The following is a 23,223-nucleotide window of genomic DNA, read 5'->3' on the forward strand; positions in this document are numbered from 1 at the left end:
AAAGCATTAATATCTGTAGGAAATGCTTATTTATTTTCTGGTTGGAGAGCTTACCTTGGTGAACAGTTTTTATTTTATCTTATTTTAGAAGTAGTTTAATTTAGAACAATAATTTCTCACGACGTTTTTCTAGCAAATGAATTTACTCAAACTGAAAATTAGAGGAAGATAAAATAGTCACACAATTTTTACATTTAAGAAAAATTGTATGACAAAAACAGTTCATATCCTCCTCTGCAGTCAGTGGAAATAGCTTTATTTTAGCTGTATTTTATTTTTTGATGAACTTCAAGTCATCAGCTCTTTAGTTTTGAGTTTAGAACTAGTGCTGTCATAGCAGTGCCACAATGAAAACACCTATAAATCTGAAACATATTTATTTATTTATGAAATAGACTAGAAGAAATCCTGGGAAACTGAATAATTATTGAATATTGTTAATAGAATTAATTAACAATAATTTAGTTTGTTTTCTGCCGAGACAAAAATGTTGGTTGCTTTTCTGTTTTTCTGACTGCTTTGATAGTTAACTCAAACTCTGAATTGGTTTGGTTATTACTGTTGAATAAGCTAAAAAATATATAAATATATGCTTTGATAGAATAAAATACACTTAAATTTAAAAACTGTTTTATAAACTTTTGTTTTTAACTCTTGAACCTCAGAAAAAGATTTAAATTTCTACTAAAAACTGTGAAGCCAAGCATGGAAAAGTCTCACATTTTGACATATGAAGCTTTACAAAACCCTGTTTTAAGTGTAAAACAGTCTTGAAATGAAAGGAAATAGTTTGGTTGCACTGTATGTCAGGAGTTCAAAAAGATCCTACATTTTGATTTTTTTCTGGTTTTTGTCTTCTATCCACTGAGAAAAAGTTCACTCAAAAAAAAACACAATGTATTGAATAAAGGCAGCAAGACGTGAATTGATTTGAGAAAGGAGATGAATAAAAACAGTGGGAAATCAGCATAGCCCTTTGCCTCACAGCACTAAAGCTGTTTACTTATTCTTTGCTTACAGTGAGGAAACACAAAACCTTGATGCGAGCATTAAAATAATCCTTCCCTCTCCTTTTCCTTTTTCCTTTATCCTTTTCCACCTCTCCATCCATCCCTGCATCAATATCCTCTCCTCCCTCCTCTGCAGGTATTACTACAACAAGCGCATTTTGCACAAAACCAAAGGGAAGCGGTTCACGTACAAGTTTAACTTCAGTAAAGTGGTGCTGGTGAACTACCCCATCCTGGACATGGCTAACTCTCCCTTCTTTCTGGCCCAGAACCACTTTAACGGGGGCTCGGCTGCTCCGGACTGCAGCCCAGAGGTACGAACGGTAGGACGGAGGGCAGGGAAGGGGATTCAATGTGTGTTGGTGTTTCTATCAGCTGATAAGCTACGGTACTTTATTTAAATGTATATAAACGATCAGTTTCATAATCAGTCCCATAGCCTTGGTATTACACTGATTAAGATTGATTTATTGTTATTAAGCTGATAGCATTTTAATTATTGCACTAAACTTACTGTTATCTAGAATTAAAAGTATTTTAAATCAAACTAATGTAATAATTTATACCTCATCAGTTTTTATTATTATTATTATTATTATTATTATTATTATTATTTTATTTTATTTTTTTAGGTTTACCCTAAATTTGAGTTCTAATACCAAATATTGATTTTAGTGTAAAAGTTCTACAGAACCACTACAATGTAACAAGACTAAAGAGCGCACACCATTGATCAGATGAGCTGTTTATGTTCTGGGGAAAAACTCGACGTTCTGACGATCCCTACATCTTTATCTATGGATATGCAGAGCTGGATGATGCAAAGGAAAAACAAATCAAAACATTTTGAATGGGTTTTAAACAAAAGTCGATGAAATCAATGAAATGCACAAAACAAACAACAACATTCTGTGAAGCCGATCAGGTCGAGCTCGTACTCTTGGTATCTTGCTGGTTCTGTTTTGCTCAATGCGAGTCTCAGAGTTCAGGAACTGGGAACGAGGCGGCTGCTGCAGAAGGAATAAGGACCGGATCAGCCAATCGTAGGCAGACTTTGGGAAAAGTGCATCCGCGTCATTCTCCACAGCTTTTAACAGCAATGGATTCTATTTTTTTACTAAATGTTTTAGACTCAGGGAAACATGGAGAATGATAAAGGTTTCTGTAATCATTCTGTCAAACCAAATCAAATCTATGACTCATACTTATTTTTGAATTGTGTTTTTTAAACAAGAAAAACAGATGATTCATACCTTAACATACACAAAGACAATCATATCAAACTTGTAAACCTTTTAAATGTAAAATATGAAATATTTTATTATTGGTCAGGTAACTTCAAAGTAGCCTAGCTGTTTTTATGACACGTCTATCCAAGCTGCAGAAGAGAAAACAATCTCCTTACAACTTTGTCAACATCAAGAAAAAGTATTTCCTTCTTATCTATTTATAGTTTAATTTTTTGAGGGTGAGGATCAAGGTGTATAATCCATATTATCCAGACAGAGTAGTAATTTCTGTCCTGAGTAATTCAAATGTGAATTTAATATTACTTTCTAGTTGTAAAATGTATAGTGCTGACAATGTGAAAATAATAGTCAGACATGGATGAGCCAAAGGAAATATTAGCAGAGCGGTTGGACCTTATTGTTGTTGATAAAAGTCCCACATTACATTATGAGGGAATGATATACAGCTTTGGACTGGCTCTGCATATCAGGCCATAAAAAAAATGTTTTTATTTTAAGGAATAAGGACGCCACCCAGGAAGCGTCAGATATGTGTTTGTGAACACAACAGTTTTTTAATTGAACGTGAACATAAATTTGCACAGTGACAAATCTGACAGCTTGGATCTAAGCTTACAAATTGGGAACAAAGAAAGAACCAGTAAAATAGAGGCAAACGCCTTTCTTTGCTCTTTAATTTTTTATTACCAATGATCCATTTCAGGTAATCGAAGCTCAGTCTTGTAATTTTTTGCTGTTACGTTTCTTGCTGCCCTCCTGTGTATTTTCTTTTTACAAGACAATGATAGCGCTCATCGCTCCCATCTCTTATTTATTGTCCTTGAAGCTGGGGATAATAGCTCACATCTCAATGAGCCCTGAGAGACTGTTGCATTGTACTCAGATTTATTCTATCAGAATATAAAGTAGATGTGTAATAATATGGACAAAAAAAAAAAAAAAGCTTTACATGTATTTCAAAATTTTTTAAATCTGTTAGAAAATTTTCAGGCTATACATATGCAGCACTTTATTTATATGACAAGCTTGAAAATAACAAAAGTTAAAGCGCATTGAAATCAGGTAAGAACTAGAAAGTTGGAGGGAGAATCATCCATCCTTCGTCTGCACCATCCCTCAGATGGGATAAGAAGTTGCAGACTCTGAAGGAGACATGAGGAGGACGATCTTAAGTCGCCCTTAAAACAAAAGAAGACGTTATCCCTCTCCTTCTCTCATCCCCGTCTCCGATGGTGTATCCATCTGTCATTGACTGAAAATGAAAGAAATGGGAGAGAGAGAAAGAAAAAGAAAATAAGCAAAGGGGCCATGTCAGATCAGATCAATAGCGGGTCATTAATGCGGTTTGTTAAGCAACGCAGATCTCCCAGCTTGGAAGTACAGTCTCAACTTTCAAACTTGGTGACAGATACTATCGATCTTGCTCTATGCAAAGGGAGAGAGAGAAATCCCACCTTTGTCCCTTTGATTCCAGAGGTTCAGCTGTTACACTTTAACTTGTCTCCCACTCAATCACGTTTCGAGAAAAAAAAAACAAAAAAAAAACACTCATACACTGACTCACACTACCTGTCCTACTTCCTGATTGCGTCCTTTTTACTCAAACTGGCCCACAATCCTTCTCTTCTTGTCGTTTTATCCTCTGTCCCCACGATCTTAATCGCTGGTCTCCACTTGACTCTGTGTTTTTCCAGCCTTTGAATCTCTGAGACTCTGCATCCCTCTTCACAATGAGTCCCAGGGCGTCCCCTTTTATCCTGTCCTTGCTGTGACTGTGTCACTGTTTGCATCACACCCTGTAGGGTGCTGCTGTCAACATTTGACTTTACACTGTACAGAAGCAAAGGATGGGAATTTGTGTACTCAGTTTAGCATGCTACTATGCCTTGCCAAACTATTCACACACCCTTTGACCTTTTTCCTTTTTTAAAGCTTATTTTACTGGGATTTTACGTAATAGACTGATACAAAGTAGTTCATAAAGTGTTAAAAAAACCGTTTTCTCTTACTAATCCAAACTTAACAAGTGTGGTAAGCATATCAGTCATGAAAATACATTTCCTCCTTAGATGGTTCAGTTGCTGCTGTTATTTCACTCTTTAAGATTTCGGACCAACAAACTAATTTTGATATCAGACAAAGAGAGTAAATTCATAATGAGGGGATTTAATTTGTTAACAGAAAAAACACTTTCAAGTCTAATCTGGTTGTAAATATAAGGCCCTTGTTAAATAATGAATTATCTAGGATTTGCCACTGTTTTCAAAGCCAAGTTCAGTTTCACAAACCACATGTCGCCATGGTTACTTAACTACTTCATTACTTAAGTATGACCTGTATTGAAAAGTAAAAGTAGGCCAAAAAGATTTCAAAAGGCATTACCTCATTCCCCGATCCAAACAAATTCAAAAACTGATGTGAACCATAGTCAAACCTGATCATATTTATTTTTTACCTCAACTTGGATGCTTTACCTCAACTGGTGGTGTCATAATTTCTAGTTTGTACCATAAAATTATGAAATAAAATGATCATTATAAATCCTTTATGTGTGTGTGTGTGTATATATATATATATATATATATATATAACAATTATGCAAATAAGAGTCAAAGTTCCTTCAAAGTTATGTAAGATGTATTTAATTTACTCTGGTTTTCTCACATCTGACTAGATGAAACGTGAAATGTGGCAAAAAAAAAAAACTAAAAAACTAAAAGAACAAAAACAAGAAATCTGTTAAAAGACAAACAATTTTCAACCGTGCTGTAATCGGCACAATGTATGTACAAAGAGCTGGTAGAGCTGGTCAAATGTTTAAAAACGATGTCAATTTTCCTTTCAGTTTCACAAACATTCGCTAAAGTTTGTCTATAAGAAAATAATCCAAATTAAATAAAATTGACGTTTGTTTTCGTAACATCACAAAATGTAAACCAAATCTTAGAAATAGTTTTAAGGATATGAAAATATATACTAACATTGTTAAATCAAATTTCATATTTGCGGATCAAAGCTATTTCTAAACATTTTCTTCTCCCTTCCTGTTTCTTAGGCCATACAGTCCCTGTTTCCTCGTCTGCCAGACAGCGGCAGAGGAACGTCCCTGTTCGATCGGGGCTCCGCAGCGCCGGGACCTGAAGGAGACAAACTGAGACTGGACACGTTCCCTTTCCTCGGTTCAGGTGAGTCGAAGGAGATACTTCTAACGCGAAATTATAGCCGTTCCAGAAACAGTTGAATTTGTACTTTCAGAAGAGAAGAGACCGTAAACAAAAGGTAGGAGGTGCAGGGAGAGAAAGGAGGAAAGCAGAGTCGGGATTGAGGATATAGAGAGGCATGAGCATTTATTGTTAAAGGAAATAAGAGCGATAGCTGTCCCACAGCAGCCTGCAGTGAGGCTGTGCTGCAGGTGAGAGAGAGAGACCAGGTTAACCTGTGAATTATGCAGGCGAGCAGAGGTAAAGAGACAAGACCGAGGTTGAAGAAATCATCTTCCTGTTTTGAGTCGTAACTTTGCATCCTCATCTTCCTTCTTCTATGCACACAAGTGTCAACAAACGCTGCGCGGATTTGCGTCTTATGCATCTGATTTTGCTCGCATCTCTTTTCTACACAAGCATGAGAAGGTAGCATGTAAACAGACACACTCAGACACACACACATGCACACACACGCAAACCTGCACCTCTCCTCCCTCCTCTGTTTGTCCTCAGGTCCTATCCCCCCCTTCCTCCCTTCACACCCTCCTCTCTCCTCCCATGTGTCCCTGCTGTCCTAATCCCTTCCCAGGCAGGAAGGCCCTAATTGAGGGTGCAGGCTTCAGTTTGTGGCCTGTGGGCGCCCATTACTGTGTTTTCATAAGCAAGTGAGGCCTGCCTGACTGATTCAATATTCATGTGTCTGCCAGCTACTCCAGGCCCAGCACGCACAGACTTCAGCGCTGTCAAATTAGCCCTGCATAGTAAATAACAGAGTGGTAGGGAGAGAAAGAGTGAGACTTGGAGAGAGGTGGAGGGTGCAGCAGAGACAGAATCTTTGAGTTGGTTGTCATTTGGAAGGAAGTCGGGTTGGTTGAGAGGCAATGTATTTGTTTGTTCATTAAAATTGAATTGCAGCTTCACCTCAGATTTACCTCCTATTTGGGTTGTGAACTGATGCTTACAAGGAATTGAATTAAAACGCAGCGCAACAATGAAGTCTAGTAACACATTTGACATTTTAAAAAACAATCTGTTTTAACATTTGCTCTCAGAACCATGTACAATAATAATCAGTTGTAAGATTTGAGCTGTGTTTAATCACTTTTTTACTGCAGTGCAGACTCTTTGTGCTCACATCTGTTCTGCAGCAGTGTGAAGTGGGTGTATAACACAGTACTGGCATGCATAAATGAACCATCAGGTTTTTGAAAGCAACTGTGCCAGAATTAGCCCCCATGGCTGCTGATTTGAATTGCAAATCCTGGTTATAATTAGTGAACATTCTTGGATCTTGTAAGTCAGGAAACCTTTGCCCCCTTCCGAGAGTTAACCTCTGTTTTCCTGGGTCTCTTCTTTCCTAGGTACCCCGTGCTACTCCAAACCCCCTTCCCTGCTGGGCCCGTACCCCCGCAACCCGCCCTTTGACTACCCCTGGAGTTTCAACCCATACCTCCCAGGGGCCTTCTCTCTCAACAACTGCCCCAAACTGCCCCCTGGCTCCCTTTACCCCTCCCAGTTTTACCCCAACCCTCTGCAGAGCAGCCTTTCCCAGCTGCCTCACCCCTTTTCCTCATTGCTTCCCCCAGGGGAGGCTGCCGGAGGTGAAAGGGGAGCACCGGGGCAGACTGGCGGGACAAACGGCACAGCGGGTGGTCAGCCGGCTCGGCTCTGCCTGCCGCCCTACCCAGGCGGCCTGCCGATGGGTCGGACTGACATCGGCAACGGGGCGACACTCGGGGAGAGGGAAAGGGTGGAGGCAAACCCTCCGAGCGCAGGCCTGGGTCTGGGTTTGGGAGCCGTCAGCCTCGGAGCTGGGACGGGCCAGCAGAGCCCCACCGAGAGGAGGGGTGGCGTGAAACAGGACCCCGAATCGGACTCGGACCTGGAGATAACGGATCTGAGCGACTGCAGCTCGGACAACGAGAACGAGCATGACTTTGGCATCGGGAAAGAGTCCAGCCTGGTGAGCCGGTCGCCGCTTGTGTTGGATGGAAAGAAAGGGAGCCTGCTTCCTCCCATCACCTCACTCCCCCCACCGGTGTCTCCTCATCCGTTGAAGAGCCTGATGCCCCTTACTCCTCCACCTCCTTCCCTGCCTCCATCACTCTCTCCCTCCATGGCTCTGCATGACAGACACAGGGAGGCAGAGACTCTGAAAATGATCCACAGCTAAGACATTTTCTCATCATCCTGACCGGTCTACGCTCTGATAACTCTCTTCTTCTTTCCTGTTGCAATCACTCAAATCTTTGTTCACTTCTGATTATTATTTTTCCAGGTGAAGCACTTCAGTCCCCCACTTCTGAAACTGCTGTTTCCCTGTTTGCTGTGTAAGTTTTTTCATTTATCACCCTGCTGTCTCCTCCAGATTAGAATACAATATTTTTAGCTGTTAAGGTGTCAGTTTTATTTTCATTTTGCCTTTTCTGTTTCGATTTTTCACACTGAATGAGTGCAAGAACTCTTCAATTTGCTGTCAGTAGTGGAGCTTTGAGAAAAGGACAAGGTGGTAAATTGCAGATCAGTTCTGGCTGTAAAAATATGAGCATACACCAATAAATAGGAATAATCAAAACAAATTTCTAATTTTACAAATATGCATTTGATTTCTTGGGATTTAATATGTATTCATATTTAAGTACGTTTAAAATATAATTTATGAAGACATAGTCAAATGTTGCCATCTAGTGGTTGTCCTAGGCAATACTTTTCACAGGCTTTAACTTAATGCAGTTCCTTTTGAAAAGTATTCAAGCATTAACACCACTTGAACTTTTTCACATTTCGTTCCACTACAAGCACAAACTTTAGTATGCTATTGTATTAATTCTTGATTTTAAAAGAAATGCAAGTTTCAAATGCTTCTACAACTGAAAATCCAAAAAGTGTTGTGTGCGTGTGTAATCAGCAGCCCTAAATTTAACACCTTAAAACCACCGTTCACTGCGATCACAGCTGCTGGTGTTTTGGAGAATGTTTGAACCAGCTTTACTCATCTGGAGTCTTTTTTTTTTTTTTTTTTTTTTTTCCAATCGCTCGTCTTTACAACATATTTCCAGCTCAATCAGACTGAACGTAGAGCATTCATTAAACTATCGCCATAGATACAGGTTTAAACAATTCAACCACGTGAATCTGAAACATTGTATTGTACCTCTGGTTGTGTGGCTAAGGTTGTTGTGCTGTTAGAAGTTGAAACTTTGCTCCAGTTTTAAGTCTTTTGCAGCTTTTAACGGGTTTTCTCAGAGGATTGACCGTAGTTTGACTTGACCAACTTCCCCGTCCCTGCTGAAGTAAACACCCCAACATCATGTTGCTGCTCCCATCCTGTTTAAGTAAGGCATGTTGCGTTCAGGATCTTCGTTTTCTGCCACACATAGCACTTTGCATCTAGGTAAAAAAAATAAATACATATATATATATATATATATTGGTGTCATTTGAAAATATCACATTCCTCCCCATGTTTTGTATGTTCCTTACATGTAGGGGTGACTTCTTAAGATGATTTGGCATCAACGGCTTTCTTGTTGCCATGTTTCCATAAAGACCAGATTTGTGGAGTGAACTACCGATAGTTGTTTAGCCAACAGATCCTCTTGTCTGAGCTGCGGATCTCTGCAGCTCTTCCAGAGCTATCATGGGTCTTCTGCTGGTTTCTCTGTCAGTTTAGCTGCACTGGCATGTGCAGGTTTTGAAGTCTTAATATTAATTTGGTGACATTTGAAGGCTGCTTGTTGCATTGGATTTTTTTTTTGTTTGTTTGTTTGTTTGTTTAGAGGTGTCACAGTAAAAAATAAATGCACACCACACTTTTTGAAAACCATGATTTTTTTTTTTCACCTTTTTGTTACCTTGTGTTTGATCAAAAACATTTTAGTAGAACATCTGGAATTTTATGACTAAATGTAAGAAAAGGTGAATGTGGTTCTAATATGTTTTCAACACACTGTATTCTGTATAAAATGATCCTTCAGAAATTTATTTTTTTTCTTTGTAAGCGCAGTTTTAAGTGTTTTTATTCAAATACAAAACTTACTTTATTTATTCAGTTTCAACTGTATCACCCTGTGAATATTTATTTGTTGCTGCACTTTTTACCAACAGGAATGGAAAAGACAGCTGAGCAAGCTGGACCAGTTTAAAATTTGTATGAATATTTCTGTGTATATATTTTAATATGGTGTACATGACATTTAATTATCATTCCTCTATGATAAGATTTACCTGTATTGTTGTGATTTACTTCAGTATTTAAACATGTTGGAAAATTATAAGCGTCGGTGTATCAAGGTTTAAACTATTAATGGAAGAAGATCTGCGATCCACAAGTGAAGAAAGAGCTCTAACTTAAGCTTTTTGATTTCTGATTTCCGTCGACCCAAGTTCCAGTAATTGTCCACTTTGATCATTTTTACGACTTGCCCGGTGGGGGGAAAAAAAAAACCTTTGGATTTTAAAAAAAGCATACTGGAAAACTTATTTTTCTAGTTAGCATTAAGCCAGTGTGAAGCTATTGTAATTAGTCAAATATTAATGTTATTGGTTTTTGCATTTTGTTTTCTTTTAAATTATCCCCAAAAATCTGCTTTGGTTATTTTTCAGTTAGTGTTATTTTATTTAATTTTTTTTTTTAATTTCTGCAGAAACAAACCGTTTCAAAACATTGCAAAAAAAAAAAAAATCTCTGACACTGTTGTACAGTTTCTTCATTTTAGCTGCTTTTGGTTTGCCAGACAGTGTCACTTTCAAGGATCCGTTGTAAAAGCTCTATTGTAAAACTTACTGTAAAGCTTTATGTTTTGTTGAGTTGTTCCGGGAAAGGTCAAAAGTCACCCTTGTGTGAAATACCAAGCTGTAAATACTGTTTCCTTCCTGTGTGTATGTGCGTGTACACATCACAAAATGAAAATGCAGTGAGTCTACTGATCATCTTTGTTTATTTTACTGTAAAGAGGGGAAAATGAATTTGCAAAAAGAAGAAAAAGATTAATATCTTCAAAAGCAATAAATATTATTCTGGATAGCAGGCTATTGGTGAGTTTATGGAATGAATGAATGGACTTGTGTGAAAGCAATTAGGGTGACAAAATGGGAAGGGAGCAAACTTTCATTAAAGTTCTTAAAGTGAAAGGAGTGTGTAAATACATAGACGGAGGTGCATGAATCCAGAAATAACTGATCAAATGTGTGCTTGAGTTTTGTTTAGAAGCTCTTAGTTATCAATGCACATTTTATCCCCTAAAATCAAAGAGGCCTCTGAAAGCTGAACATTTAACTTTCAGGAATTTGTTCTTCATAATTTTTTTTTTAATTATCCTCTATTTCTTCTTCTCCACATTTTAAATGTATAGCTCTTTCCTCTTGCCTAGTCTACTTTGTTTTACAAATTGGAATGAAAGTGCAGAAAATGCACTTGCAGAAAAAGGATATTAATTTCAAGTATTTGAGAGTTTCTACAAATACATCCAAAATGTTTGGTTTGTAAATCAGTTAACAAAAAATATCCATCATCTTTAAAAATATTCAAAAGCACTGAGCGTTTGTCTGACTTTTGTTTTTCTCATTTTTCTCAGATTAAATTTTTTTTTTCTAAATTACGAAACAGAAAATTTGTTTGTTAGGGAATAGCAATAAACAGATCCATTTTAGAGCTGATAGCTTTGAAATAAAATACAGGTAATAATAATAATTAATAATAATAATAATAATAATAATAATTCCCACATATTTTAATTTTCTATTTGATGTAAAAAATACATTTAAAAAAAAAAGTCTGTGTAACGCTATCTTTTACATTTTAGCTGAAGCAAAGCTTTTAGGAAATATGGAGACCAACTGCTCCCAATGCTTGTACCCTTACAGTTTGCAGATCATTGACATTTCAAAAAGCCTTTTCTTTTTATTCTGCAAGCATGCAAATCATTTTTTAATAAATTCAATTAAAAAATTTATTTACCTGATGCAGTTATTCCCTTCTTAGCTGATCCTTCTAGATTTTTTTTTTCATTTCCTTGCAGAAGATGCATATTTAAATTCATTCATGAGTTGTGTTTATTGATAGCAATAAACACAATTGACTCCAGGACGTAATTCTATTAATTTTATTTATTTTTACTAAATTCGGAGTATTCTTAACTTTGTATTTATTTATTTGTTTTAGCTCAGAGCTCAAGTCAGCTGTTTCATCAGGCACTGCTTGAGTAGGAGCAATGATTTTCCACAGTGTGGCGCTAAGGGAATGCAATAAACAGGATTAATCAAGAAGCTATATGTAATTTGGACAGTAAGCCCGGTCAACACAATTACAAGAAAAAAAACAATATAACTTAGCAAATTAATTAAAGTAGAGTTGGTATAAATTAACACTAAAATTCTTTCAGCATAAAAAATATTTGATGTTTATCTTAAAAAAAATAAACATATATGTAAGCTTTTTTTTTCAATGACTACAAAATCGCTCGCAAAATTATATTCTTTATATAATATTCCAGACTTCCCTGAGAATCTAACAAATTCACCATTCACACTTTTCTATGGGAATATGCGCATTTGTTGAAAAGTGAGCTTGGTTATAATTTATTTTGGTCAAAATAATAGTATCATGTACTCAAATGTGGGCCTGGTAAACCCAGATTGTGGTTCAGGGTGGCAGAGAGGGATAGGTGGGGACTGTTTACTGTGTAACACAGTGCGGAAACAAGTCGTTCATATCTTTATATCTCGCCAAACTAGGAATACACACAGAACCATAAAAGAAACAGTAGTATCGTTTCACAATAGTAAAAAAATAAAGTGTAACTATTTGCTTAATTTTAAACACTACTTTGTTACTTTTATAGTTTGTTACAGTGAGCCCCTTTTTTTCTTCGCTTTTTCCTTTTTTTGATGTGTACTTCCGCGTAGTGTGTGTGTGTGTGTGTGTGTTTTTTCTCTCTCTCTCACTGACACTCGGCAACTTTCGAACAGGAAACCCATTAGAACGCTACGGCCGTCGTTTTCTCTATATTAGCCGGTGAGTAAATCATTTTAACCCATTTCCAGTCAACATAGTGATCTATTGGAGCTTTTTCGCCTCTACTTGGTGAGTTTGAAGTCGCCATTGGAAGAGATATTTGTTTCTCGGAGAGTAATGGTTCTGCTCCCCCTCACCACTCACTCACAGCCCGAGCGGCAGACGGTAGCGTCCACATACAGGAATCCTGTGCTCGGATGGCTGACTGCACTGCAGCTAAATGCATCTTCGTTAATAGCTGCTTTATTTTAACATTTCAGACAGTTCACACGCCACACGGACAGTTTCTGCTTCTGTTTAACCACTGGACTCACTGTCAGGAGCTTCGTGTGTGCAGACAGTTGGAGAAAACTTCTTCAGGTATCAGCAGCGGAGTTGCGTTGTGTATTTTCTGGATTTATTCGAGTCGGTTTCGGTTTTATCCTAAAACTACAAATCAATTTGATATTCCCAAAGGGAGGCATGTTGTGTAATGGGTTGTCAGTGGGAGGTTTATTGCAGGTGACCTTGTGAAATCTATGTTTTTATCTCCCTCAAATAGTGTCCCCCGCTCGCCCCTCCTTTCTCTGTAATTTATCAAGCCAAAGTAGCCCAGTGGAAACAGGCCGACCAAGGCTAAAAGTTGGCAAAAATGAGACCTGCGTTCTGCGGCACTACTCGGAGAACAGTTACCAGATGCAGCTACATTTCAAGTGTCTGGGTTTCAGAAAACTTCGCAAGGGAATTGGAAAAACTACCAACGTTCGTACAAACTAGAGTGCCTTGCAAAAGTATTCATATTCATGCCTTTATCTTCATTTATCCTGATGCACCTAAATAAAATGTGTTGCAAACAATTGTCTGTGTAAAGTTTACCCGTGTGCAAGCTAATATCAGTGAACCGAGTTGCCGGTAAGGCTTTAGATGTTTAAGAACAGTTGTGAACTAAAGGCACATTGAGAGCCCCAAGCTGAAACATGATAGTGGCAGCATCATGGTGTGGGATGCTTTTTCTCAGCAGAGACAGAAGTTGACCATATTAAGCCCCGATAAGTCAGTACATTATGAAACCATTTACAACCGCATGCTGTGGAAGATAAATGTCCACCAGTTTTGCACTTCTGGAAACTAACATTTTTGGACCTTTTTATTTGCCAAATAGTTTAACATGTTAACTGTAAACGGTAAAGGTTCACATGAATTTGCTTGCACCTTTCCATGGTAGCTCTGGCTGCATGTTTAGGGTCAGTGTACTCCTGGACCCTGAGTCTGTGTTTAGTCTTTGAACATAGCAAATATATATATATATATATATATATATATATATATATATATATATAATTTTTTGCTCATTTACCATTAAAATCTGACCATCTTTTCTGTAGTTTTTGGAAAAAGCACACCCACAGCCTGATGTCACAACTATGTTTCACAGTGTGCTTGGTGTTTTTGCCAAAAAATAGTCTGTTTTTGTTCCCATCTGTCACAACAGACTACTGCTTGTGGTAAACTCTTAACACACTTCTTATGTCTTGTTTCATGACTGTCCTCTGTAAAGGCCACTTTAATGTAGCGGCCAACTACTAGCTAAATTACATTCACGTTTGCACTTAGAGCATGACAAAGGTAAAAATATTCAGCGGTATGAATACGTTAGTAGGACACTATAGATATAGAGATACAAATTTAGGTCAGAAACAAAGAAGCTGGCTTGTGATCTTCGTCCTATTGTGAGACCTCTCCTTTTGTGCATGGGATGAATTATTTCCTCGACCCTGCCAGGTTTTGTTCTCTCAGGAGCCAGGCCGTGGATGTTTTTTTTTCTGCAGAGAAGTGTAGTCATTGTACTATATTGCCATTGCTGAATAGAATTTTTATGCCATATGTATAATTTTTAAACAAGCATTCAGTCACAGTCCCTGGAACAACAAATGCCAGATCTAATCAGCTGTTTTTTCCCCTCAATGCTGTTTTTGCTCAACATGAGAAATTGTGCGTTCCTGCTGCCTTTCTGTACCACTCATCATCAGATCAGACGGTATAGACTGGGCGCCTCAGTGCAGACAGAGGTCAATAATCTGTGTCTATGCATAATTGATCGTCAGTGATGATTTTTTGCCTTGCGAAAACTAAAGGACATTGCTTCCTTTAGCGCTGCAGAGGGTTTCCTGCCTTCACAGGAAGCTCTAATTACCGTACGTCTAGCAGAGCAGTTTCATTATCCGATTGCTGTCATCGACTGCAGATTCAGTTGGTGAAACGCCGTGGGTTAAGATTTTATTAATCATACCTTCCAAAGAAAAGGTTGTGGAGCCAGTTTGTCACTCTGGTATGAGTATTTCTCCTGAAAGCTGGAACTTCTGTCGGGGCAAACTGTTTTAAGTTTTTTCCCTCTGGATGTTTAGAACGATTGGGTCTGCTCGTTGTTAGGCGCCGTTTGGGAAGGGTGTTGGTTGGCGCTGGTGGTTTCGGACTGAGACTGTGACGTGCCCTCAGCCAGGCGCTGCACTCGAGAAGCCCCATGTGAAGCAGCGCCCTGCCACTTCCTGTTGCGCTCTGTCAGACTGGAAGGAGCACTGCACTTGTCATCTCTTTTCTTTTACCCATGCTTTGCAAGTTGAGGCTTGCCTGGAACCCAAAGGCTACCTTTGCTTCCTTTTAAAGGAATGTTGGCTATTTAATTTGAGCTGCAGTGCCGCTCTTCCCCTTACCTCTCCCCCCAACCTCCCTGTCTCTCGCTCTATCCATTGTTATAGGCCTGCATAAACTCGCCCACATCAACTGCCTCTCAGAAAGTAGAATGATGAACTTGCGTAGTACCACTGCGAGGCGTAACAGTTGTTGTCGGCCTCAATGAGAGATGCCCAACAGTTGGAATGACAGGTAAGGGCACCCACAGTTGAACAGCCTGGGGGTGTCTTGAGGGCCTGGAGCTGTGCTGCAGGAGAGCTAATAATTTACTGTAGTCAGGCACGAACTTCAAAGCGAACGCAGGTATTCTTCTCTGGCTGCAGTTAGTTTGACGAACAGGCAGCAGATAATGAGAGACAGAACGGACCGGGCTGCTCCTCTTGTCTCCGCGGGTCAGCACCGAAATCCACTGATTCCTCCTGAATGAGCTCAGTGTTCGGAGTGGGGGTGCAGGCACAAATAAGCATGCAGGGGAGTTGACGGGAAGGTGGTTTTGCCATGCTGCACCTACAACAGAAGTTAAAACTGATCTGAAAACCGCAGCTGTTCTCGGTGCTGTGTGAGGCAGCAAGCTGCAACGTGCCACAGTGCGTTTCTGCAGTTGTTTGCGCAGATCGCGCACGGATTTAAATGTACAAAAGAAGATTTGTGAGCGGTTAGTTAAGTTGTTAAAGTAGATCATTTTGATTTGAACACTCTTTGTATTGGTATTAGAGTACAAAAGGTATTCTTTCACAGTTTGTTTTATTATTTTGTGATTGGCCAACACAAATATATATTTTTTTGTAGAATGGAAGGAGAAAGATGCATTGTTTTCACTTTCCTTAAATTAATATCTAAAAAATGTATGTCTTGTACTTGGATTCAGCCCCCTTTTTCCACCTAAATAAGATCCACTGGAACCTGCTGGAATTTAGAAATCAGCTAATTTATATATTTATCTTGTTGGCCTTGAAGGCTGACACTACACTTTACCCTCAAGCAGGGTTCCCCTGTTGAGACACGGGAATGACAGCATCATCCTGTGGGGAGGCTTTTCTTTGACTGCAATCATTGAAGAAAACCTGTTAGAAGCTAATAACCATTTGAGAATGGGGTCAAGCTTCACCTTCCCACAGGACAGTAATCCTAAACATGTGATCAAAAAAGCTGCAAAGTATTTTCTGTTGGAGCTTATTATTGCGTTAGAATGTCCTAGTCAAAGTTCGGATGTCAGTCAAATAGAGAATCGCTGGCAAAATCTAAAAAAAAAGGCGTTTTATAAATGTTCTCTCCATCCAGTCTGACAAGAGCTTTCTTGTTAAAAGAATAGGCGGAAAAGTTCAGTCGTTTAGAGGAGAAAAGGTGAGCGAGAGCTAGCAGTCCTTATTTATGATGTTAAATAATGTTGACTCAAGCATTGAATACAAATGTGCACCAGTGTGTTTTACATTTTTACTTGTAAAAAAACCCCATTATGCACTATTTAATGTTGATCTTTCACATAAGCTCTCAATAAAATGCATGGTCTGTGGTTGTAGTGTGCCAGAACGTGGCAAACCTCCAGGGGGGTTGTGAAGCATTGTTTCATAGTCTGCAGATACTGAGGTATAGATCTATTTATAGGTGTCTATATGTTACATGTTTGTGCTTTGTTGGTTGAGGTGAACTTTGAAAAACTATCATCAGACAGTTTATGGGAGGAAGTCGTATTGAGGTCAACTGGCTCTTTTGTCCAGTAGAGCAACAGAAGTAGACAGAACAATGGACATAATGTCAACCCAGAACAGGAGACATGCCGCCACAGGTGAATGTAGTAAATTTAACAATGACTGAATTGCTTTTAAGCTGCTCCATTTTTAGGATTCTGTTGTTTTTTTTGTTTTTTTTTATCTAAATGGCCCACTGAAGATGCTTTGAGGATGTGATGAGGTTATTTAAAACAGCTTTTAAAAGCTACTCCAGATGAAACTCCGACATTAACTTCTGACATTGATAGACTACTTGGAATAATTTGAGCTGACTTTGTTTGCTTTTATTATCTTTGGAAATCTTCCCATTAGCCAAATAAAAAACAGGCAAGTCTTGTTTGTGTCACTTCGTTTTCCTCTATCTGCGCTTCCCTCGTCTTCTACGTAGCCTTGGTTGTAACTCTGTGGATATAATTTTGATCATTGACGCTACAGCAGCGGATTCATTATGTAAAGTTTAACACCATAATTTTGCTGTTGTCACATTCTGACTCCAGGCCACAAGAAAATAAATCCATCAATTTATTTATGCACCATTTTCTTTGAGTATTTTTTTTTTCCTTTTCAGCAAGCTTAAAACTATAATTAGAGAACAAAAGGGACATGACAGCCTATGAAGTTTACAGATACGAAATCTTTATAAATCTTACATAGACCTGACTCAGATTTTTGGATATGGCTTTACAGCTGTTTATCCATCTCCGCCTGCTTTACACATTTCATTAGGACTAGAGAAAGGCTCAATAAAACTCAACTTCTATACATAAAGATGTTCGTGTAATTTAACCTTTAAAATTAAAATTGATATTTAGAAAAGACAACAGGTGCATGGCTTGAATTTAGATACTTTTTTTTGTTTTTGATTTATATATTTGTGTTAAACATTCTCTAAAAGAAGTCTTGACACTGTAACTGGAAAAAGATACAAAATACAAAGACAAATGTTTAAAGAACTTCTGATAGTTTGATTCTTTTTCGCAAGAACAGATAAAAGAAAACCAGTCAGTCAGTCACCATGGCGGCAAAAAGTAAAATGGAAGAGAAACCTGTGATAAAATCTGAATGGTCAAATGAAAGTAGATTTGAGGAATCGGAGTTTTGACAATGGGCTTTATGATTCATGCGTCTCTCTAAGAGATGGAGGATGGAGACTTGTATGAAACATTTCAAAATGTTAGTGTATTTTGTTTTGTTTTTCTTGGATTTTCATATATTATGCTAAATTTAATAAGCTGCAAAGAGATTTCAAGACTTGTCTTTGACTTTGTATGTCGGCCATCAAGCAGGATCCTTATCAGATTTGTTGCAGTCAATCACTATTTGCTGGAACTAGATTTGGCTGAAAACAAACAAAGCAACTATTTAAAACCGTAGATGTTTCATGTTACATTGTGTGTTGATTTGGTAGGTTCTTTAAGTTCGGTCATTGGGAAACAACCCAAAGAGAGGAATATATATTAAATTAGAATATATTAAATGGCTATTAGCACTATGTTTTTTTTACTTGTTCTTAGGCAGGGCCAACTCCAGAAAAAGGGCTGACCACCAAAACTAAACGGGTCATACCAGAATTTCCTGAGATTTATTGTGCAGTTGTAGGAACAGAAACTGAACACTGGCACTCAATTTAAAACAAATCTGCAAAATTCGTCCTCAGCCTACTCTATTTAGATTAACATTTTTTTCCTTTGAAGAATAAAGACTGTTGAGTTAAGTGTTTTTACACCTCCTTGTCCAGACTCTGTTTTATTTTGGACCAAAATGACTGCACTGTCGAATGATCCAAATGAATTGGAACTCTGTTCACCCCTTCACCTGCGGTGGAGCTGAACCAAGAGCCATCAAAGGAAATAACGTGAAAACCTCTGAAGAAGAGGTGAACAAAGTGTAAACCAAAAAAATGGAGTAGTCGTTGTAGGAATTCTCTCTCTCTCGCTTTGCTAAAAGACAACAAGCCCTTTATCCTGCTCGTTCCAGAGTCACATTTGTTTTGGTAATATTTAAACAGAATTCCCTGAGTTATAGTATTCTTCCTGCTTTTGGAGCAATCGCTGGTCTGCATTCAAACCATACCAGAGTTCACTTAAACTCAACCAGACTGAGGTTGTTATGTGGACCAGATTTTTGCTGTTTTGGTTCACATCAGAGTTTAATTAAACATTCACACTTCCCTAAATGAACCGGACTTTCTAGTCAAACGGACTAGAGTTCAGTTAAAGCGGACTAAACAGGGCTGGTGAGAATTCACCTTAGTAATCCTTTTAAAGCTTTTACTCACATGCGCCGCCTGGTTGGCGACATTTGATCCCCTCTTTCTCACCTGTTCTCAGAGACATCACTAACCTTGATCTGTCTCTCCTGCTTGTCATGAATTATAACGCACCAGCTCTGCATCATAGAGGTAATATTTGCCAATAATAATCAATGAAAGCACGCTCCTCATCTATTATGATGAGTTCCTTCCTGATGCCTTCATGAGACGGGAATCTGCTCACACAAGCCCCTCAGTGTATTCACCTGCCACTCTCTGCTGCCGAGTCAGATAAAGAGGCCCGTTCACCTCACAGCATGTGTGGTTGAAGTGTTTGCAGGGGTGACGTTAACCTTCCCGCCCTCCCATGCGTAAGTGAGTGACCGCCTCGGACCCCACAGACACCGAATGCAGTCTAGTTTAAATGTCCCATTGAAGATTAGAGGTTTTTATCTGTGGAAGTTTAACCTGAAGCTGCAGCGGTTTGCTTCTTTGCAGACCGTGGGAAGGGGACGGAGGGAAGGTGCCAAGTGGAAAGGGTTACATCCATCTGGTTAAGTGTGAGTCAGTCGGACGGCTGGTGAACTGATGGGACAGAGCGTGTGTGAGTGAGAGGAAACGGAGAATGAGCTCTTTCATTTGATGGTCTGAGTGGAAAAAGCGAGACTGGACTCCGCAGACGATGTTTACTTTTGAGGAGCGTGGGGGTTGAAAGGTCCTTCAGTGAAGTGAATGTTTGAGGACAGTGTGTTAGACTGTTTTGTTGTACTGTGGCATTCCCAAACAATGGCTCCTGTATTAGTCTTAATGTAATAAATGTCTGTTTTTCACACATGGGCTACAACTCTGTAAGTAAACATTTCCACTCTGTTATTAAGGACCAAGATTTATCATTTTATATGACCTAAACATAACCCCATCCTATCATTTAAGCTTGCAGTTTTTTTTTTTTTTTTTTTTTGGTGCAGATTCAACTTTAATCAAACATGACATGTATGAGAGTTTTGCATGCTGGAATCATACACATGCAAATAAATGAGTGCAGGGGAAAGCAACAAAAATAAAGCAGGAAATCATTGCCAGCTTAAAATAATCTGTTTATCATTTCTTAAAACCTTTCTTGAGGAGTACTTTGGCATTGTAACATACCAAAAATAATTTGGATGCCATTGTTATTAGATGGAGACTATTTATATTGCATCATCCATTAGGAGGCCAGAGGATAAAAGCAGCCTTCTCTCGCTATAGTTGGACCTCTTGAAATATTGTTTTCCTTGCTACTTTATCTGATAACTGTATTAAATTCTGCCATCTTCATATGAGATGGTAGTCATTCTTTTGCATTTCTCTTAGTGTATTCAGATGAATTATTAAAAGGCCTCCATGGAACGTATTAAGTAGAGATTAAACAGTCGGGCTGATACTAATGTTTGATTTTCTGTGTAGTCTGAGCTATAGATTACAATTTAGATTGATTTTACTATTGTATTGTGTGTCTGTATATGTATATTATATAACACATGCAAAGTAAAAGAAAAAAAAAAAAACGTCCAGTTTATGCATCCACAACCTGGACGTTGTTGGAGTTCTTTGTTTTGATGCATTCGATGGATGCAAAAAAACAAAAAAAAATCTGATTATTCAGTAACTGGCCTGCTGATTACCAGCGAGTCGATCAAGTGAAAAACTGATAAGTTCAGATCTCTCACTGATTATCTGCCTCATCTGTACTGTTAGGTTTGCTGTTGTAAAGAAAGGAAGTCAGTATTCATGATGCTGATCTGCTTCTAGTGTTATTTTTTTCCTTCTCTCTCTCTTTCTGGCTTAGTGTGGAAAACAGCATCTACATTAATGCTTTGTGGCTAATGTGGATGCTTTTTAAAAGCTATTGAAACGTGACACTAAATGAGGAGAGATCTGTTTTCACTTGAGTTTATTTTACTGGACAGTAAATGTCAGCGCTGGTAAGAGCCAAGTTATTATTTCTCCTTAGATATGAATGCACTTCTAAACAGTGGCGTTCGATGTAATTATTCGTAGATGGTACAAGGACTGGGCTGAGTCATTTATTGCCTTTTTGTTATGCACATCATGGGTGTAAGATTTTCAGCATCGTGAGCCAAGGTGCACCTTTGTGTGAGTGCAGAGGCATTTTTGGCTTATGGGCTTTGATTCTGGATAGCCTGACATTCCTTCCAGGAATATTTGACATGAACCCTGGTATTTCAGCTTTGTTTGGTGCCTTTTTTAAATCAGCTGAAGCTCAGATGAACCTGCAGCACACGCTAATGCACGTAATTGAACGACTGAATGAGTCAGGGTCAGGTTTTTTCTTTCTTTCTTTCTTTTTTTTTTTTTTTTTTTGCCGAAAAAGGCTAATCAGAGATTTCTTTGTTTAATCTTGGCAATTATAGCTGCACACATACCCAAACTCTCCCGCATGCACATGGAAGCAGTTAGGCCAAGCTGGAGGTTCACTCTGAACTGCCAATCCATGCCAGTCGATTTCCCCCGGCCTATCAACTGTTTCCATGAGGCCATTGACCTCTTTATGGAGGAGAGGAGGCGAGAGCGGATGGGGGCGGCAGCTAGTTGGAGTAGGAGACTGGAGTTAGCTTTAGCTGCAAGGAAACAAGCAAATAAGCCAAAAGCCTATTAGGCTTTGCTGAATGTGTGTGCAGGGATGTGGGAGAAATTCGCAGCTTGTTATTTAGGATAACTCGTTTATCATCTTTACCATGTAAACAGACTCTGGAAAGCCTTGCGCAGACATTTAGGGGGATGTGGCTGTTCAATATCATTAAAAATGTCTGAATAGAAGGTCATCGACTCCCTGCAGCAGCCGAGTCCAAGGAAAACCACGATAAGCTTATTGCACTAAAACAATGTTACAGGAGTATGTTTCCTTTTTGCAGCAAAAACAAAGAACAGCGTGTAAGGCATGTTGTGTGAAGCAATAAAAAAAAAAATTAAAAAAAACGCTGCTTGTGTTTTCCTTTTAGCTATTGGCCATAATCTTATTTTAGCAGCTATGTAATGCTTGTTAAATTATATAATTGGCTCTTGTCGATCTGTTATGAATGCACTGGCTGTCTTAGAGTGAAAGTAGAAGGAGGTGCTTTAGTTAGGCAGGACAAGCAGGAGAAGAAAGTTAGGAGAGAAGGAAAAAGGGACACAATTACGGGAATATAAATGAATGGCGGGGATGTTGCTCATTTGCTCTGAGAGAAATAGGCCTGACTAGGCATACTGTCATGTTCTTAACACCCTCAGCAAGGAGGAGCCACTCCCTTTCTCACCAACTCATGATCTGACTTCCTCGTACATGCAGTCAGCTGTGCAACAGTTATCTCGCCCTGTACGCGCTGCTGGTGTGTTTGCCGACTGTCAGGGCAGCGACAAGATCTCCGGAATAACTTTGCTCCCTGTAAAAAGCTGTGGCCGCTGTTCTTTTACCCTTTCTGTGACACTGAAGTAACAGGCAGACGTTATCTTGAAATTTCTTATCTGTGGAGAAAAAATTAAGGCTTATCTTTAACAGTTTATGGAATAAATTAGGACACTTGTGTTTTCTGGAAGCCTAATTTGTTTTGGAGAAATTATCTCTAAAGCGATGATGCATGAAGAGCTCAGTGCCTTTGTGAAGTTTATGCATATTTTCAGGAAATTTAGCCTATACTGACTGATGCAGCAGAGGTTTAGTCTAGAGACAAACAACAAACCTCCAGGACATTTCCCACAATTCACCTCCCCTGTGTCTGTTATTAGATTGTCTTGTAAACGCCCACTTCTTAGGATCAGTCCTGTTATTCTGTTGTCATCACAAAGCTTATGTTTGAGATTAAAGAACGAAGTTAGTCAGAAATGGTTTCATTACCTTTAACATCTTGATTAACTAAACAAAAGGCTACTTTTTTTTTTCCCTTTTCCAGAAATGTCCAAGTTCAAGTTTTAGAGTTTTAGTTTCCTTTCAGGTCCTGTTTTAACTCCCAAGTGTGAGGGTCACTGAGTAAAGGTAACTCCTGACCTTTGTTGTTTTAAGTCAACTTTGGTGCATTACTGCTTGCATAATGAGTTAGGAGTCATGTGACACC

At 38.7% G+C, this 23,223-nt stretch overlaps 2 protein-coding genes across 15 annotated transcripts in view; both read left to right on the forward strand.

Annotated features, from left to right (window-relative positions):
* erfl1 (Ets2 repressor factor like 1) overlaps window positions 1–9,896 on the forward strand; it is a 66,911-nt gene extending 57,015 nt beyond the window's left edge. For 3 of the 4 annotated variants that reach the window (XM_016672321.1, XM_016672319.1, XM_016672320.1), the window contains exons 5-7: window positions 1,147–1,333; window positions 5,316–5,445; window positions 6,825–9,896. In XM_016672321.1, the coding sequence (XP_016527807.1) occupies window positions 1,147–1,333; window positions 5,316–5,445; window positions 6,825–7,636 (1,129 nt within the window). In that variant the 3' untranslated portion in view covers window positions 7,637–9,896. The remainder of the gene's footprint in view (window positions 1–1,146; window positions 1,334–5,315; window positions 5,446–6,824) is intronic. The other variant, XM_007553740.2, reaches the window with a different exon arrangement.
* Window positions 9,897–12,208: 2,312 nt separating this feature from the next.
* The window catches only part of arhgef1 (Rho guanine nucleotide exchange factor (GEF) 1), a 46,961-nt gene continuing 35,946 nt past the window's right edge, over window positions 12,209–23,223 (forward strand). For 9 of the 11 annotated variants that reach the window (XM_007553741.2, XM_007553747.2, XM_016672368.1 and 6 more), the window contains exon 1: window positions 12,210–12,478. The gene's annotated coding sequence lies outside the window, so the exon portion shown is untranslated. Of the gene's footprint in view, window positions 12,479–12,738; window positions 12,839–23,223 lie in introns of all 11 variants that reach the window. The other 2 variants (XM_007553743.2, XM_007553752.2) reach the window with 2 other exon arrangements.

This window comes from Poecilia formosa, unplaced genomic scaffold, assembly GCF_000485575.1.
Source record: "Poecilia formosa unplaced genomic scaffold, Poecilia_formosa-5.1.2 Scaffold59, whole genome shotgun sequence".
Taxonomy (NCBI): Eukaryota; Metazoa; Chordata; class Actinopteri; order Cyprinodontiformes; family Poeciliidae; genus Poecilia; species Poecilia formosa.